Source organism: Erythrolamprus reginae, chromosome 1 (assembly GCF_031021105.1).
Source record: "Erythrolamprus reginae isolate rEryReg1 chromosome 1, rEryReg1.hap1, whole genome shotgun sequence".
In the NCBI taxonomy this organism is placed as follows: Eukaryota; Metazoa; Chordata; class Lepidosauria; order Squamata; family Dipsadidae; genus Erythrolamprus; species Erythrolamprus reginae.
The window spans coordinates 392,545,341-392,563,546 of record NC_091950.1 but is presented as its reverse complement, the minus strand read 5'-3'; the positions used below and the strand labels follow the sequence as shown (position 1 = coordinate 392,563,546).

Genomic DNA, 18,206 nt, shown 5'->3' with positions numbered 1-18,206 from the left:
AAGAGCCATCTGTGCATTGAATAAGTGCAATCTTTACAAAGGAATCTCTGCAGACCAGCTAACAAGTGTAAAAAAAACTTAGGGGATTTTTTTGTTGGGGGATGGGATAGGGGGAAAAATCTACCTACCAAGTGTTCATCTGTCTAGCATCTTTAGTCTGGTCAGCTTCAGCATTTATTTATTTATTTTTATTTTATTCTTTGTCCAATACACAATACATATGGAAGAGAATAGACATTAAGTAATATATATAAAGATAGAAAGTAAAAAGAAGAGAAGTACCGTATTTTCCGGCGTATAAGACGACTTTTTAACCCCTGAAAATCTTTTCCAAAGTGGGGGGTCGTCTTGTACGCCGGATATAGGACAGTGGCGCCGATATTTGCGATCGCTGGGAGGGGCAAGAACACCGCCTCCCAGCTGGGCGAGCCTGCGCTCTGTTCAGACTTGCCCACACGCTGCCTTCGGCAGCACAAGCGTGCCTGTCCGGCCGGGGAAGAATCGCCCCGGCCGGACATCAGTTTCAGCTGGGGGGGGGCAGAACACCGCCTCCCAGCTGGGCGAGCCTGCGCTCCGCTCAGACTCGCCCACACGCTGCCTTCGGCAGCACAAGCGTGCCTGTCCGGCCGGGGAAGAATCGCCCCGGCCGGACGTCAGTTTCAGCTGGGGGGGGGGCAGAACACCGCCTCCCAGCTGGGCGAGCCTGCGCTCCACTCAGACTCGCCCACACGCTGCCTTCGGCAGCACAAGCGTGCCTGTCCGGCCGGGGAAGAATCGCCCTGGCCGGACGTCAGTTTCAGCCTGGGGGGGGGGGCGAGAACACCGCCTCCCAGCTGGGCGAGCCTGCGCTCCGCTCAGACTCGCCCACACGCTGCCTTCGGCAGCACAAGCGTGCCTGTCCGGCCGGGGAAGAATCGCCCCGGCCGGACGTCAGTTTCAGCTGGGGGGGCGCGAACACCGCCTCCCAGCTGGGCGAGCCTGAACGGAGCGCAGGCTCGCTCAAACGCTGCCTGTCCGGCCGGGGAAGAATCGCTCCGGCCGGACGTCAGTTTCAGCTGGGGGGGCGCGAACACCGCCTCCCAGCTGGGCGAGCCTGAACGGAGCGCAGGCTCGCTCAAACGCTGCCTGTCCGGCCGGGGAAGAATCGCTCCGGCCGGACGTCAGTTTCAGCTGGGGGGGCTCGCCCACACGCCGCCGTCCGTGCCTCAGTTCCGTGAGAGAGGGGGGGAGAGAAAGAGATAGCAAGAGAGGGAGAGAGAGGGGGGGTTAGCAACAGAGGGACAGAGAGAAAGAGAGAGAGGGAGAAAGAGAAGGAGAAAGAGAGAGGGAGAGGGGGCAGAAAGAGAAAGAAAGAGATAGCAAGAGAGGGAGAGAGAGGGGGGGGTTAGCAACAGAGGGACAGAGAGAAAGAGAGAGGGGGGATAGCAACAGAGGGAGAAAGAGAAGGAGAAAGAGAGAGGGAGAGGGGGCAGAAAGAGAAAGAAAGAGATAGCAAGAGAGGGAGAGGGAGAAAGATAGAGGGAGAAAGAGAGAGGGAGAGAGGGGGGAAAGAAAGAGAGAAAGAGATAGCAAGAGAGGGAGAGAGAGAAAGAGAGAGGGAGAGAAAGAGATGGCAAGAGAGGGAGAGAAAGATAGAGGGGAGATAGCAACAGAGGGAGAGAGAAAGAGAGAGAGAGAGGGGGGGGAAAGAAAGAGAGAAAGAGAGAGCAAAAGAGGGGGAGAGAGAAAGAGAGAGGGAGAGAAAGAGATGGCAAGAGAGGGAGAGAGAGAGGGAGAGAGGGGAGACAGAAAGAGAGAGAAAGAGATAGTAAGAGAAGGAGAGAGGGGGGGAGAGAAAGAGAGAAAGCAAAAAAAGAGAGAGAAAGAGAGATAGCAAGAAAGAAAGAGAGGGAGAGAGAGGGGGAGAGAGAAAGACTTTGATCTTTTCCCCAGGTATTTTTGTACCTACTTGACCAACATTATTAGTGGTTGCAAAATTGAATGTATGAACTTGTTCATTTCAATAAAAAGAGCCAGGGAAATGATTGAATGTTAAACTGGATGCATTTATTTCTGCCTGTTTGTATTTGTTCTTATGTTTAACCATTGAAAATGTACTTTTCCTCCAAAAAGAATCATCTTTTCATATTTCTTAGGCAACATTTTAAAATAACTTTAAAAGCTGAGGTCATATTATTCACCCTGCTCTGTATCATAGCACACTGCACAGTACTGAAAATTGGCAGGGTCACTAATGGTAAACCCGACAAGTTAAAATCTGTTTAAGTGACATTGCAAGAGGATAAAGACAAGTGCGGAAAGAGGAAAAAATGGATGGGCTGTTTGGATTGCGATATCATGATATCACATACAGATTCTCATTCCATAATAGATTCTCACATAGGTGTCAGCATGCTGCATGTTAGACTGAAAGATACCTGCAGAATAGATGGTAGGAGAAAGGAAAATAGCCAGGTTCACCTTTTTGTGTTGACAAATTATGATGAGTTATAATAATAAACTTAATTGTGGTGAGGAGAAATATGAGAGGCAGACAAGACAGATAGACAGAGACATATGGAGAGATAGACAGAAGAGTGCTCCCACTTGGCTCTCTCTCTCTAAATAATTCATTCATAATTTTAACAATAAGATCTTCATCATTAGTAATTAAAGTATTGTGTTATCATGTTCAGAAATGATTTTTTTCTCAATGCAAGTACATCATAGACCTAAACTCAGTCAGGTCTATGATGTACAGAAGAGGGGTAGCCTTATACGGCGAGTATATCTCAAATTCTATATTTTAACTGGAAAGTTAGGGGGTCGTCTTATACGCCCAGTCGTCTTATACGCCGGAAAATACGGTAAATGGGAGGGAGAGAATATATATGATATAAGAGATAGGGAGAGAATATATAAGTATACATGATACATTATATATATATATATATATATATATAGATAGATAGATAGATAGATAGATAGATAGATAGATAGATAGATAGATAGATATAGATAGATAGATATAGATAGATATAGATAGATAGATAGAGATAGATAGATAGATAGATAGATAGATAGATAGATATAGATATAAATATATAGATATAGATAGATATAAGATAGATAGATAGATAGATAGATAGATAGATAGATAGATAGATAGATAGATAGATAGATAAGGAGAGAATATATATGATATATTCTCTGATTAGGGCTGAAAAAAAGTCTTTGGAGAGAGTAGGAATGAAAACAAGTCTACAAAGGCATAGGGCTGGGAAAAATCTTCTTTGGAGTAGCAATGAAACAATCCTGCAAGCTGGGAAGATCAACCTGTGCAAAAGGCTGTGATTTTTTAAAGATTATTATTATTATTATTATTATTATTATTATTATTATTATTAATTAGATTTGTATGCCGCCCCTCTCCGCAGACTCGGGGCGGCTCACAGCAACAATAGAAACAATATATTACAAATCCAATAATTTAAAAATCATTTTAAAAACCCTTATTAAAAAACAAAACATACACACAAACATACCATGCATAACTTGTATAGGCCTGGGGGGAAAGGAATATCTCAATTCCCCCATGCCTGATGACAGAGGTGGGTTTTAAGAAGCTTGCGAAAGGCAAGGAGGGTGGGGGCAATTCTAATCTCTGGAGGGAGCTGGTTCCAGAGGGCCGAGGCGGCCACAGAGAAGGCTCTTCCCCTGGGTCCTGCCAGACGACATTGTTTAGTCGACGGGAACCGTAGAAGACCGACTCTGTGGGACCTAACCGGTCGCTGGGATTCGTGCGGCAGAAGGCGGTCCCGGAGATATTCTGGTCCGATGCCATGAAGGGGTTTATAGGACATAACCAACACTTTGAATTGTGACCGGAAACTGATCGGCAGCCAATGCGGAGTGTTGTTTGTTTGTTTGTTTGAGACCTTGCAACCTGTGCAAATGGCAGTGATTTTTTTTTTGTTTGCCATGGGGCAAAAATGAAAAAAAGTACATAAGTTTAAGAAGGTGTCAACTCTATCCATTTTTCATTAATCTCTGTCTTTACATTTATTTCCTTTATTTATTTATTCATTAAATTTGTATGCCGCCCCTCTCCGTAGACTCGGGGCAGCTCACAGCAGTCATAGAAAAAAATGTAGAATACAAATCTAATACAAATCTAATATTTAAAAAACTAAAAACCCATAATTTAAAAAACATACACACAGCATACCATACATAAACTATATAGGCCTAGGGAAGATATCTCAGTTCCCCATGCCTGATGGCAGAGATGGGTTTTAAGAAGTTTACGAAAGGTAAGGGGGTGCAATACAAGCTATTGGGGTGCATCTTAATCAAAAAATATTTAAAATCAAAATAAATCAATTCAAAACAAATTAATATCAACCTAATAGTGAACTGATCATGAAGTAATTGAGATTTTTTAGCTATCATCCACATGTAACTAACTTTAATTGCAAATATTGTCTCATGGCAAATTGCTTGTAATACTAACGCAGATTGCAATATATACATTGATGGTGCTACCTAAATACAACATAACTTTGGTGGTTGATATTAACCACCTCAAAAAACAATCACAAGGCTAAATAATTTAGTATTTTTTAGAAACCAGAAATAAATTCGGTATTTATAAACTCTGAGTGACCTAAGAAAATCCCATACTGGCATTTTAGGACTTCTTACTTAAAGATGCAAACGACTGGATTATATCCTCTAATCCAGTGTTTCCCAATCTTTTTTGAGCTGTGGCACATTATTCACATTTACAAAAACCTGGGGAACATTAAGGGGGGGAGCTAAAAAAGTTTGGACAAAAAAAATATCTCTCTTCCTCTCTTTCGCTCTATTTCTCTCTCCATCCCTCTTTCTCTCTTCCTTCTTCCCTCTCTGTTTTGCTTTCTTTCTTTCTCTCTCCCTCCTTCCCTCCCTCTATGTCTTTCTCTCTCCCTCCTTCCCCCCTCTGAGCTTCGCTTCGTGGCACACCTGACCATGTCTCGCGGCACACTAGTGTGCCACGGCACACTCGTTGAAAAACACTGCTCTAATCTACAGTCCACATTCTTAGAATTTCCAAGATAACATACTATTGAGCCTCCTTCTCAAATAGCCATTTTCCGCCTTTGTTTCTACTAAAAGCAAGATTGGCAAATTCCCAACAATTTAGCTACTGAATTGAATGAATGTAGACTTAGAAATTGGATACTGTATTTTGTTTTGTTTTCATGATTATGCAGAGATGAGGCTTGTTAAATAATAAAGACAAAGACAAGCAGTCCAAAGATTTTTATTATATCTCATTCTTTGTCAAGTGGACCAGGTGTCCATTTGACTGATTTTTGTAGCCTTATTTGAAAAGAAACCAGAAAAAGCAAGTTTTTTTCTATCATTCTGTTTTCTCATCTTCAATCATCTTCATTTTTATTTCATTAGAAAGAGCACTTTTTTTCCTATCATATATGTTGTTTTTGTGATGGTTTCTCTTCAAATAAGGCTTCAATTTCACCTGGTCCACTTGACAAAGAATGACCCTATACAGTATATTGCTCTAGGACCATAGTTGAAAGGGGAAGACTTTACCTATAACCTATCAGTTTATCCAACTGAAATACGCATAGTAAATGCCAACTTCCTACACCAAAGATACACCAAAGATACGGAGCTGACTGTTCTACATTTGGTTGGATGATTGATTTTGTTGTTTCAACTCCTTTGATTCTGTACGTTAATTTTCTTAACATCTTCCTGCCATACATTTTTACAGTATTTATTTTAAAACATTACATATTTTTCAAAAATAACTACAAAAGCTACAATAGCTATTTGTCTGGTTCAGTTTGTAAGAGAAATCGGCTTAAAGAAATGGGTCAACTTCATTCCTTAGCATTATAAGGCTACAAAAGACTCCTGTTTGAAGAGACCACTAAGGCAGAAAGCCTAATACCGTGTTTCCCCCAAAATAAGACACTGTCTTATATTAATTTTTGCTCCAAAAGTTGTGCTACGTCTTATTTTCGGGGGGGGGGGGTGCCTTATATTTCTGAAATAAGACAAATTCACAGGCAGAAAAGCTGACACCCCCAAAGAAAGTGTACCGTACACTTGGAAGTAAGATTAAATCACACACTGATTACGGTACGGTATCTGTCAGTATGGCACCCACACACACAAACGACGGCACTGATATGGTACAACATTATACTCCCGCTATTGCAGCTTCCGGCCACCAGAGGAACTACAGTCTACGCACTGTAGTGGAGACTGTAATGGCGGTGAGACAGCAGCAGACTGTATCTGCTGTACTGGACGGTACAAAGTGATGGAAGGGGCCAGCAGGGGACGCCACATTATTACGGTACCGCTATGAACAGCTTTGAATGGTACCGTATGTTTTTCCACCGTACCGTATGTAAACTTGACTACGCCTTATTTTCGGGGGGTGCCTTATATTAGCAAATTCTGCAAAACCTCTGACATGACTTACTCTCGGGGTACGTCTTATTTTCGGGAAAACAGGGTAGTTAGAGGTTATTGCAAGACTTAGGAGAAAACGCAAGCATATCAGGCTCCATATCCCAAGAAAGATATACTGTACTGGGTTACTTCAAAGCAGTTTCCCTTACAGGTAGTCCTCAATTTACAACCATTTGTTGACAAAATATCTTTTCTTGACTACTGTTTAATCAATTACAAAGTCATAACTTAACATTTGAATATATGTGAGCATACAGACAAGGAAGTTATAGTGAGCTAAGAAAGTTGTTGGGCGGTACGCAAGTATGCAAGCTTTGCGTACCAAAAGATCCAGTATTGGTATATCCTGTTTTCCCTCCTGAATGAACTATCCAATAATTTCCAGGCATTTTCAATTATTCCTGAAAATGGGCAGAAAGTTATTCAAAGATTTTGAAACCTGTTGCTGATTTCAAGGATCTACTTCAATAAGCACGGAAATCATAAATTCGTTAGTCCTGAGGGGAAATAGGAATTTTTAGAGATAGATTGCTGTAAGTAATCCAATAAACAAACAAACTTTTCATAAACTCCTTAAAACCCACCTTTGCCGCCAGGCATGGGGGAATTGAGATATCTCCCCCAGGCCTAGACAATTTATGTATGGTATGTCTGTGTGTATGTCTGTTTAATAATGGGGTTTTAAAAATGTTTTTAAATTATTAGATATGTCATGAATTGTTTTATTGCTGTTGTGAGCTGCCCCGAGTCTACAGAGAGGGACGGCATACAAATCTAATAAATAAAATAAATAAATAAAATTAAAATGAACAAACAAATAAGTGTTATTTTCTTTAACATGTGGTAGGAAATGCAGTAAAACTAAGCCATGTTATTGTCACTCCTGGAAATGATTTTTAGATAAAGCACTTATTGATGGTTTTTGAAAATAGTGAGCGTACACTGTGTGTGGCACTTATTTTTATGACATATTGTAGACAATTCAAAAATTTGACCATAGGTTTTTTTGCATTTGGCTTGAAAGGTACCCTTTTCAGAATCACTGGATATACAGTATTAGTAATTTCACTATTTACTCAAATCATCTACCCAGTTTTATCATGTAGATCAAAGTTTTGCCCCACATAGTACATTACTACATCTAAGCAATAATACTACTATTTCTATGATTAAAACCATGACATTTTTATCGAGATCCAAGACTATAAAATCAGCATAGTTAAATTAATAGAAGGCTTCCCTCCTTCTGAATTCAGTAAAACTAGAAAGGAATGCAGTCTTCTCATTTCCATTTACTGTAACACATTACTCTCATACCTTTGTTTCTTCAGCCATTTCACAAAACATTAAAATAAGAAAAGAAGTCCAACATAAGAGCAAAACAAATTAAAGCTGGTATGATTAAAGTCTTTATATTTAACATTTAAAATTAAAGAAGTTGCAAACACATTTCAGCAGGCTTTTTTGACTGCAGGCATGCCATACTGGAAGATTATAACCATGCTTCCTTATAGCTAAGCACATTGTTCAATGTTTATTCAGCAAATCAGGCCCTCTGGCTTATTCAGTGAAAGAAACCAGAAACAACCCTCTCTTCTTCACCACCTCCACTTGTTCTACTTGAATCACACAATTTGGTAAACTGTGAATGGTGCTGGTATTTTATCTAAAATCAATTAAAATAGTATTGTGTGTGTGTGTAGCAGCTGAGAAAATTGCCATAATTTCAAGTAAAACCAAAAACAGATGCCCTGGCAGATAGCCAGGCTTTTGAAGTTTTTGAAAGGGCCACTTTAATCTCTAAAGGGAGGATGTGCAAAAGAGGAGAGAGAGGAAATTGTCTGGTCCCTGCCAACTGAGATTCCTTATTTGACAAGACCCTGTAGCATGCCCAACCTGATGGACTGGATTGTCTGCTGGCCGTGCAGGTTATTCCTCATAGCAACCCTGAACTCTGAGGAGGGACCAGGTCCTCTGAAATCGGGCTAATGGGGCGATTGTCCACAGACCCACAGATGCAATAAGGGTGTAGAAATAGTTATGTTTCTTTCTTTTTTAAAAAATATATTTTTATTGATTTTGTAAACATGGTTACATAAAACAAAACATAAAACAGTGCACAGTGCGTGTGCCCATCACCCGACCGACAATAACCATCACCACCACCACCAATTGCGGGGGGTTCAAATATTTACTAGTTTATATATACATATATTTCCTTGGCTCTACTTTGCATTTGTTATTATTGAAAGAGTGATTGGAGTTTATTTTTCACATTTGCGTCACAGATTCTACTCAGCATATAACCTTTCACCTTATTCCATCGTGCCATCAGCTTCTCCAGTTTATTTTCATCAAAGTTGTTTAATCTTACTTCCATGATTTCAAAATGTATGTGATCCATCATGTACCGGTACCAGTTCTGTAGTGTCCATTTTATACACTCTTTCCAACCCAATACCACTACCGCTTGAGCACTTTCCAGTGCTGCAGTTTTTATTTCTCTAAAATCTCTTAGTTTTCTTTGTTTAGAAATAGTTATGTTTTGTTGCTCTTACTGCCATAAAGTAGACTACAATAGTGTCTCTAGCTTGTGTCCAATACTCAATCTGTATAGTTTGAAGGACAGAAGGGAAAGGGGGGACATGATTGAAACATTTAAATATAGGTTGTATTTTCAGGGAAACACAGTATATTAAATCTTTAAGAGAGTTTTTCTTGAAATCTTACACACAGCTTTACTCTTTCCAATAATAAATTACAACATTTTACAAATTAATAGCATACAATGATATCCTTTTATATTGCTTCTATGTATTTAGTTACATGTAGAAAAAAGATTTGCCAAATGTTGTATGTTCAAAAAAGGTCCAACAGGGGAAAAGGCAAAAATAGTATACAGTGTTCCCTCGATTTTCGCGGGGGATGCGTTGAGACTGCCCGCGAAAGTTGAATTTCCGCGAAGTAGAGATGCGGAAGTAAATATACCATTTTTGCCTATGAGCAGTATCACAAGCCATCCCTTAACACATCCCTAAATTACCATTTCCCATTCCCTTAACAACCATTTACTCACCATTGAATAAGACACTTAGTGATCTTGATATTTATAAACATAATTATTTATTAACATATTTTTTTTGCGATAACGTTGATTGGCTGAGATTTCGGCCAATCAGCAAATGGCAGATGAAAGTTTGGCAATGACATATGACATCATCGGGCAGGGAAAACCGTGGTATAGAAAAAAACCGCGAAGTATTTTTTAATTAATATTCTTTTAAAAACCGTGGTATAGGCTATTCGCGAATTTTGAACCCGCGAAAATCGAGGGAACACTGTATACAACAGTCCTGGGTAAACAGATGGACAGCACGCACAGAAAAACAAAACCAAGTAAAAAATATTTTTAAATCTTCAAAATGATGCCGCAGTTACAATAACCATTGCAACAAGCTTCTCTCGGATAACAGTACTATATGTCCGAAGCAGGTTTTGTACCCTAGTCAGAGGATCCCAAGGTAACAGCATTATGAAATTGAATTTGTCAAGACTAACTTTCCTGAAAATGAGAATTAAAAGCTCAGTCTTCACCCTGGAGAAAAGGGGAGCTTAATTGATTTGCAGCCTCAGCATTCTCAGAACCAAAAGGAAAATTTGAATCTGATTCTGAATAAATCACTTGCATCATTTTTGCAAGCATGGCTCCACCTATTAGGCAAAAGAGAATTTTCTCACATGATTTCTTGAGCTTTATTCCCTCATGCTCATGAATAACTCAAGTAATTCAGATCCCTCAATTAAGCTATAAAACTGATATTATAAATCTACGGTTTTCTGCAAAATGATAATTGTGCAACATAAGCAATCATGTGGTTGGAACACAAATATCTCCTGCCAGTTCCACAAAGGTAGTGCAGAGATGGGATTGCTATGGGCTTCTTCTAAAATTGTCATGGAAAAGATCTGTGTCCTAGCTGAATGTAGACACTGAATAGATGGCAATTCAATCTCCTAGGACAGTGATGGCGAACCTTTTTTTTTGGGTGCCGAAAGGGCGTGCACGCAGGCTATCACACATGTGCAAGTGCCCACACTCATAATTCAATGCCTGGGGAGGGCGAAAACAGCTTCCCTCACCCCTGGAGGCCAGAAACGGACTGTTTCCCAACTTCTGGTGGGCCCTGTAGGCTCGTGTTTTGCCCTCCCCAGGCTCCAAAGGCTTCCCTGGAACCAGGGGAAGGTAAAAACGCCCTCCATCTGGAGGCTCTCTGGAAGCCAAAAACACCCTCCCAGAGCCTCTGTGTGAGCCAAAAATCAGCTGGCCGGCACACACATGCACACTGGAGCTGAGTTAGGGCAATGGCTCACGTGTCAGCAGATATGGCTCCAGATGCCACCTGTGGCACCCGTGCCATAGGTTCACCATAAACTGTGCTACGATATTTTTTAAAATTGTTCAATATAGTTTATACCCCCAGCATTTCCACAAGGTTCTCACACAAGTACTCATCAAATCTGACTCCACATAGCTTCCCAATTCAGAAAGTGCTGCCACCATTTAGCAGATCAACTTTTATTAGAGAAAGGAAATCTGGCTGCATTCATGCATTGTGCTAATTCATGCATTTAGCTGATTTTAGCAGTGTGTTTTGAATATGAACTCAAACATTGCCATGAAATTAGAGTTTATAATTGCTGTGCTGGCCATGCCAATAAGACCTATTTAACAAAGACAGGTTAAACAAATGAAAGTTCCGTACAATGTACATATAATTGTTGTGTACATATTGTATACATTGTACATACTGTACACATTGTACATATTGCACACAATGTACATATTGTTGTGAGCCGCCCCGAGTCTTCGGAGAGGGGCAGCATACAAATCTAATAAATGATTATTATTATATAAAGTTGTTAAACTTCACATGCAGCAAGATGCTTGATTCAAGATGAAGAAAAGACGTTATTGCAAGTATTAAATGAGTCACCATGTAACCTGACAACGAAGCGGTGGAAGTGATGTGCCGGTGCCTGGAGGCTGTTGGGGCCTGGATGGGTGTCAACAGACTCAAGCTCAACCCGGATAAGACGGAGTGGCTGTGGGTTTTGCCTCCCAAGGACAATTCCATCTGTCCGTCCATTACCCTGGGGGGGGGAATTATTGACCCCCTCAGAGAGGGTCTGCAACTTGGGCGTCCTCCTCGATCCACAGCTCACATTAGAAAACCATCTCTCAGCTGTGGTGACGGGGGCGTTTGCCCAGGTTCGCCTGGTGCACCAGTTGCGGCCCTATCTGGACCGGGACTCATTGCTCACAGTCACTCATGCCCTCATCACCTCGAGGTTCGACTACTGTAATGCTCTCTACATGGGGCTACCTTTGAAAAGTGTTCGGAAACTTCAGATCGTGCAGAATGCAGCTGCGAGAGCAGTCATGGGCTTACCCAGGTATGCCCATGTTTCACCATCACTCCGCAGTCTGCATTGGCTGCCGATCAGTTTCCGGTCACAATTCAAAGTGTTGGTTATGACCTTTAAAGCCCTTCATGGCATCGGACCAGAATATCTCCGAGACCGCCTTCTGCCGCACAAATCCCAGCGACCGATTAGGTCCCACAGAGTGGGCCTCCTCCGGGTCCTGTCAACTAAACAATGTCGGTTGGCGGGACCCAGGGGGAGAGCTTCTCTGTGGCGGCACCGACTCTCTGGAACCAACTCCCCCCCGGAGATCAGAACTGCCCCTACTCTTCCTGCCTTCCGTAAACTTCTCAAAACCCACCTTTGCCGTCAGGCATGGGGAAACTAAACATCTCCCCTTGGGCCCGCTGAATTTATACATGGTATGCTTGTGTGTGTGTATGTTAGTATAGGGGTTTTTTAAACTTTTAATATTTTAATTAATTGGATTATGTATTGGATTGTTTTTTCACTTGTTGTGAGCCGCCCCGAGTCTTCGGAGAGGGGTGGCATACAAATCCAAATAATAAATAAATAATAAATAAATTTCACAACCATTTTTAGGATAGTCATAAAATGAGCCACCATGGCCATTAAACAAGTTTGTGCTCATTAACGGAATCATGTGTCGTTAAGAAAATGTTGACTCAGCCTTCCATCCTTCCGAGGTGGGTAAAATGAGGACTTAGATTGTGGGAGCAACATATGCTGACTCTCTAAACCAGTGTTTCCCAACCTTGGCAACTTGAAGTGATCTGGACTTCAACTCCCAGAATTCCCCAGCCAGCAAATGCTGGCTGGGGAATTCTGGGAGTTGAAGTCCAGATCTCTTCAAGTTGCCAAGGTTGGGAAACACTGCTCTAAACTGCTTAGAGAGGGCTGTAAAGCACTGTGAAGCAGTATATAGGTCTAAATGCAAAAAAAAATAATTGCAAATCTATTTTTCTGCATGGCTCTTTTTTTCTAGAAACCTACAAAAGTCACAAATTGTGGTCATGTGACTATGGGATGCTACCACCAGTCATAAATGGAAACCAGCAGTCAAGCGCCCAAACTCCAGTCATGTGATCACAGGGTGTTTGTGTGCAGTAGTAGTAATTTTGAAGCTAAATTGTAAGCCACTTTTCTGGTGCTGTCATGACTTCAATGGTTATTAAATTTATGGTTAATACATTTATACACTTAATGGTTACTAAACATCTATTTTCCAAAGCAATAAAGACCAGACAAGGAACAATGGCTGGAAATTGATCAAGGAGAGATTCAACTTAGATATAAAGGATAAATTTTCTGATAGTGAGAGCAATCGACCACTGGAACAGTTTTGCATTCAGAAGTTGTGGGTGCTTCATCATTAGCAGCTTTCAAAAAGACACTGCACAGTCATTTGTCAGCAATGGTATAGGGCACCTTTTTTTCTTCGTGTGCCAAAAGTGTGCAAGCACACATTATCATGCATGTGCCCACACCCATAATTCACACCCCTGTGCATGCGTGCATGACCGCCTCCCAGTGCTGGCCCACATGCATGTATGACTCCCCAGATAGACCTGTTTTTCACCCTCCTCAGGCACCAGAGTCTTCCCTGGAGCCTGGGGAGAACAAAAACGGCCTCCAGAGGCCTCCTGGAAGCTGAAAATGCCCTCCAGGAGCCTCTGCATGAGCTGAAAATCAGCTGGTCCGCGCACACGTGCGCTGGAGCTCACTTAGGGCAATGGCTTGTGTGCCTGCAGATATGGCTCAGCATGCCACCTGTGGCATACATATCGTAGGTTCACCATCATGGGTATAGGGTCTCCTGCTTGAGCAGAGGGTTGGACTAGATGACCTTATCCAACTTTTGTTAATTCTGTATTTTGTAAACAATTGGTAGTTAAGACTGCTGGTCATCAAAGTAGAAAGCCCAGCAAGTTACAGAATGATTATAAAACACAAGCAGCAGCAATTTCCCAAATCTTTCCATTCAATACAACTTCAGGAAGGTGGGCCATTAATTTTTGTAGGCAAAAGTTCCTTTACAGAGAAGGAAAAGAAAGGATTTTATTATTTTTTTTATTATTATTATTATTATTATTTATTTATTTATTTATTTATTAGATTTGTATGCCGCCCCTCTCCGCAGACTCGGGGCGGCTAACAACAATAAAAAGACAATGTAAACAAATCTAATATTAAAAATAATCTTTAAAAACCCCAATTTAAAGAACCAATCATACATACAAACATACCATGTATAAATTCTATAAGCCTTGGGGGAAGGGAAAATTTCAATTCCCCCATGCCTGACGACAGAGGTGGGTTTTGAGGAGCTTGCGAAAGGCAAGGAGGGTGGGGGCAACTCTGATATCTGGGGGGAGTTGGTTCCAGAGGGTCGGGGCCGCCAGAGAGAAGGCTCTTCCCCTGGGTCCCGCCAGACGACATTGTTTAGTCGACGGGACCTGGAGAAGGCCAACTCTGTGGGGCCTAACTGGTCGCTGGGATTCGTGCGGCAGAAGGCGGTCCCGGAGATATTCTGGTCCGATGCCATGAAGGGTTTTATAGGTCATAACCAACACTTTGAATTGTGACCGGAAACCGATCGGCAACCAATGCAGACTGCGGAGTGTTGGAGTAACATGGGCAAATTTAGGAAAGCTCATGATAGCTCTCGCAGCTGCATTCTGCACGATCTGAAGTTTCCGAACACTTTTCAACGGTAGCCCCATGTAGAGAGCGTTACAGTAGTCGAACCCCGAGGTGATGAGGGCATGAGTGACTGTGAGCAGTGAGTCCCGGTCCAGGTAGGGTCGCAACTGGTGCACCAGGCGAACCTGGGCAAACGTCCCCCTCGCCACAGCTGAAAGATGTTTCTCTAATGTGAGCTGTGGATCGAGGAGGACGCCCAAGTTGCGAACCCTCTCTGAGGGGGTTAGTGACTCCCCCCCCAGGGTGATGGACGGACAGATGGAATTGTCCTTGGGAGGCAAAACCCACAGCCACTCCGTCTTATCCGGGTTGAGTTTGAGTCTGTTGACACCCATCCAGACCCCAACAGCCTCCAGGCACCGGCACATCACTTCCACTGCCAATTCCAGTCAACCAATTCATTCACAACCACACATTACATCTCGTACATTACATTTTGGATGTTGAGGAAACCTCAAAATCTGCAAAAGTTTAAAGAAGTACAGCTCTTCACCCATATTCACAAAGAAAATGAAGAAGCAAAGAAAAAAGACTCCTCTGCACAGAAACCAAGGGGATAATTGCTGTATACAATTTTGTTGTACACATTATAGTGGCTGAGACCAATTATTCCATGTGTTTAATGAATGAAGGAGTCAGCAGGTAGATGAAAGAATGTTCTTGTGGCTTTGTGGCTTTCATTCATTTCACTATTAGTTGCACAAAACCTTCAAGAGCAATAAATGTGCAGATGATTTTCTTACTCTTATAATGCTTTATCTTGCCAAGTTCAGGTCACTCACCAGTGGGAATTTCTTTGCTTCCATTTCATTTATAAAATTTATATTTGTCATCCATCAGGAACTTCAGAATGGAGAGATGTTTCCTTTTAACCCAACAAATACTGTGAAATAGTTGGCCTGAGAGAACAATTGGCAAAATCTCTTAATGACTTGCTATGATTCAAAGCACACTTGAATCTGCAAGGTTCTCATTCCTAATCCAATATTTCACACCCAACTTTAATTGTTAATTGGCAGTGTTTGAAACCTTTCAGCTACAACCTCGATGGCGCAATGCTTAGAGTTCAGTACTGCAAGCTACTACTGCTGATCACCGGCTTCCAGCAGTTTGGCAGATCGAATCCCAGAAGGCTCAAGGTTGACTCAGCCTTCCATTCTTCCAAGGTCGGTAGAATGAGGACCCAGATTATTGGGGGCAATATGCTTACTTTCTGTAAACATCTTAGAGAGGGCTATAAAGCACTGTGAACCGATATATAAATCTAAATGCTATTGCTACTGTTGTGCAGCCTGATTGGTTTGTGTAAATAACATGCATAAATATTCTTTTCTGTGCCTTAAAGGAGGCGTAAAAATTGCCAGAAGTGAGGGCAAGGCAACACTAAAAGTCGCAAATGTGATAAATACATATCCATCATCTGACAAAAATTTTAAAATAGGAATTAATATTTTTTTTAAAAAACCCTCAAAGGGCAGGTTCAATGGGTCACTTGATATTTCTCTGCTTTCTGGGTTTTTATGTAGCAGTAGCCAAAGACAATCTATTGAAAAGACTTAACTTTGTGATTGAATTCTACAATAGGCAAAGTCATCAGTAAAGTCTTCCCACTGTCATAGTTTGTCTTGAGAAGGTGCAAGAAGCAGAGATTACTTAGCAGCAGCTACTGCATCCTAACTTCCCTTTTGCCCCTCTATCTATCCTAGGAAGAAGACTCCATTCATAATTCATGGATATTATAAGAGTCGAAATTATAGAATTCCTTGTCAAGCCCACATTTCATTCTTATAGTTTCCAAAAGTTAGCCGAGGAATATATCACATAGCCAGATAGCCAAAGCACATCTGTGCGCAAAGAGATTATTCACAAGCTTAAAAGCCTCAAAAGCAAGCATAATGGGCACAACATAGATTTTTTAAAAATGTATGTCAGATATATCTTTTACTAACTCTGAGTGACGGCTCTGAAATGGCCCAAGGAGAATGGGCAAGTGGAGACACCCCAAATACCTTCCTGTGCCATAAACATCCCCCCCCCAAAAAAAAATCGCCCAGAAAGAGGCCTCCTTAGTTCCACAACAGTGGCGGCCCTCGGTCCAAGGTTGGACTACAAATCCCATCAGTCTCCCTCTTGTTGACTGCAATGGGAATTGCAGGCTAAATTCATCCGGCGAGTCGTGGAAATTGAAGCACCGACTGGGCACGGCTTGCTTCCCGCATGTCAAAGAAGCTGCTGCCGCGGAGCTCTCCGAGCCCTTGAGGGATACCTCCGGTCGCCTCCCAGCAGCTCAGGGCGTCTCCTTTCCCCCCGCAACCCCTTTTTCCTCCCTTCGGCGAAACCCCGAGGGAGCCCATCGTCTCACCTTGTACTTATCGAAGCCGGCGAGCTGCTCGGCGCTCACGTAGTCATAACTGGCCATGCTTAGCAGCGACATCGGAAGGATCCGCCGTGCAGAAAGAAGGGCCCGCTCCGGTTCTCGCCTATCTTTCCCACGCGAGGTTACGCAGGAACGCCGGCCCGCATAGAGAGATACTATACGCTCGTCCCGCCCGGCTTCGAGAATAACAGGGGAAGAGGAGGACCTCCCCCCACCCTCCTCCTCCCCAAGCCCGCTCTAACCCCTTGCCGGTTTCCGTACTTCGCTCCTGCTCCTCCTCCCGCGTGGCGGCTCCAGATCAGCCCATCCGTGACGTCACCGAATGACTCTCTTCCCCCCCCTTTTTGGCGCGTCGCCATCTTGGGTGAAGCCCAAGAGCCGGGATTGGTTGTGCCGCTGTCTCTTGTTTCAGGGAGGGGTCATTTTTTCGCCCTTCCAGCCTTCTGCGCTTCTTTTTGAAAAGCGATGTACCGCTGGGATTTGAACAATGCATTTTTTGGACGGTTTATATCATAGAGTCATAGGTTTGGAAGGCACCTTCAAAGAGTTGTCTTTATTCCTGGAATATATCTGCAACTGAATAATAATTATAATAACAAATAAATAATAATAATAACAACAACAACGTTTATTTATAATACCCTTTTAACAAAAGGCATGACAGCAAGCCATATACAACTAACAAGGACAGACAGTAGGCAATACTTAGCTAAAACACAATAAAACCACAAACCTTGTTAAAATCATTCCCAACCTCTCCAATGTCCTCCGCTCTTGCTGATCCCCAGAACAAGGATGTTTCAATCTATTGAATCAAAGAGGAATGTCTTTAGTGCCTTGCGGAAGCGGAGAAAATTCTTCTCTACTGGAAGCTCTAAGGAAGTGATGGTGAACCTTTTTTTCCTCGGGTGCCAAAGGAGCATACATGCTATTGCCCATATGCAAGTGCCCACACCCATAATTCAATGCCTGCGGAGGCTGAAAATGGCCTGTTTCCCAACTTCTGGTGGGCCCAGTAGGCTCATATTTCTCCCTCCCCAGGCTCCAAAGGCTTCCCTGGAGCCGAAGGAGGATAAAAACGCCCTCCCCCATCCTTCTGGAGACTGTTTGGAAGACAAGAACGCTCTCCCAGAGCCTCTGTGAGCCAAAAATCAGCTGGCTGACACATGCATGTTGGAGCTGAGCTAGGACAATGGCTCATGTGCCAGTA

The 18,206-nt window shown here is 42.5% G+C and overlaps 1 protein-coding gene across 2 annotated transcripts in view; it reads right to left on the bottom strand.

The window, feature by feature from the left end:
* Window positions 1–17,336, bottom strand: part of SELENOI (selenoprotein I) — a 65,353-nt gene extending 48,017 nt beyond the window's left edge. The window contains exon 1 of one of the 2 annotated variants that reach the window (XM_070734919.1): window positions 16,982–17,336. In XM_070734919.1, the coding sequence (XP_070591020.1) occupies window positions 16,982–17,053 (72 nt within the window). In that variant the 5' untranslated portion in view covers window positions 17,054–17,336. The remainder of the gene's footprint in view (window positions 1–16,981) is intronic. The other variant, XM_070734920.1, reaches the window with a different exon arrangement.
* Window positions 17,337–18,206: the final 870 nt, after the last annotated feature.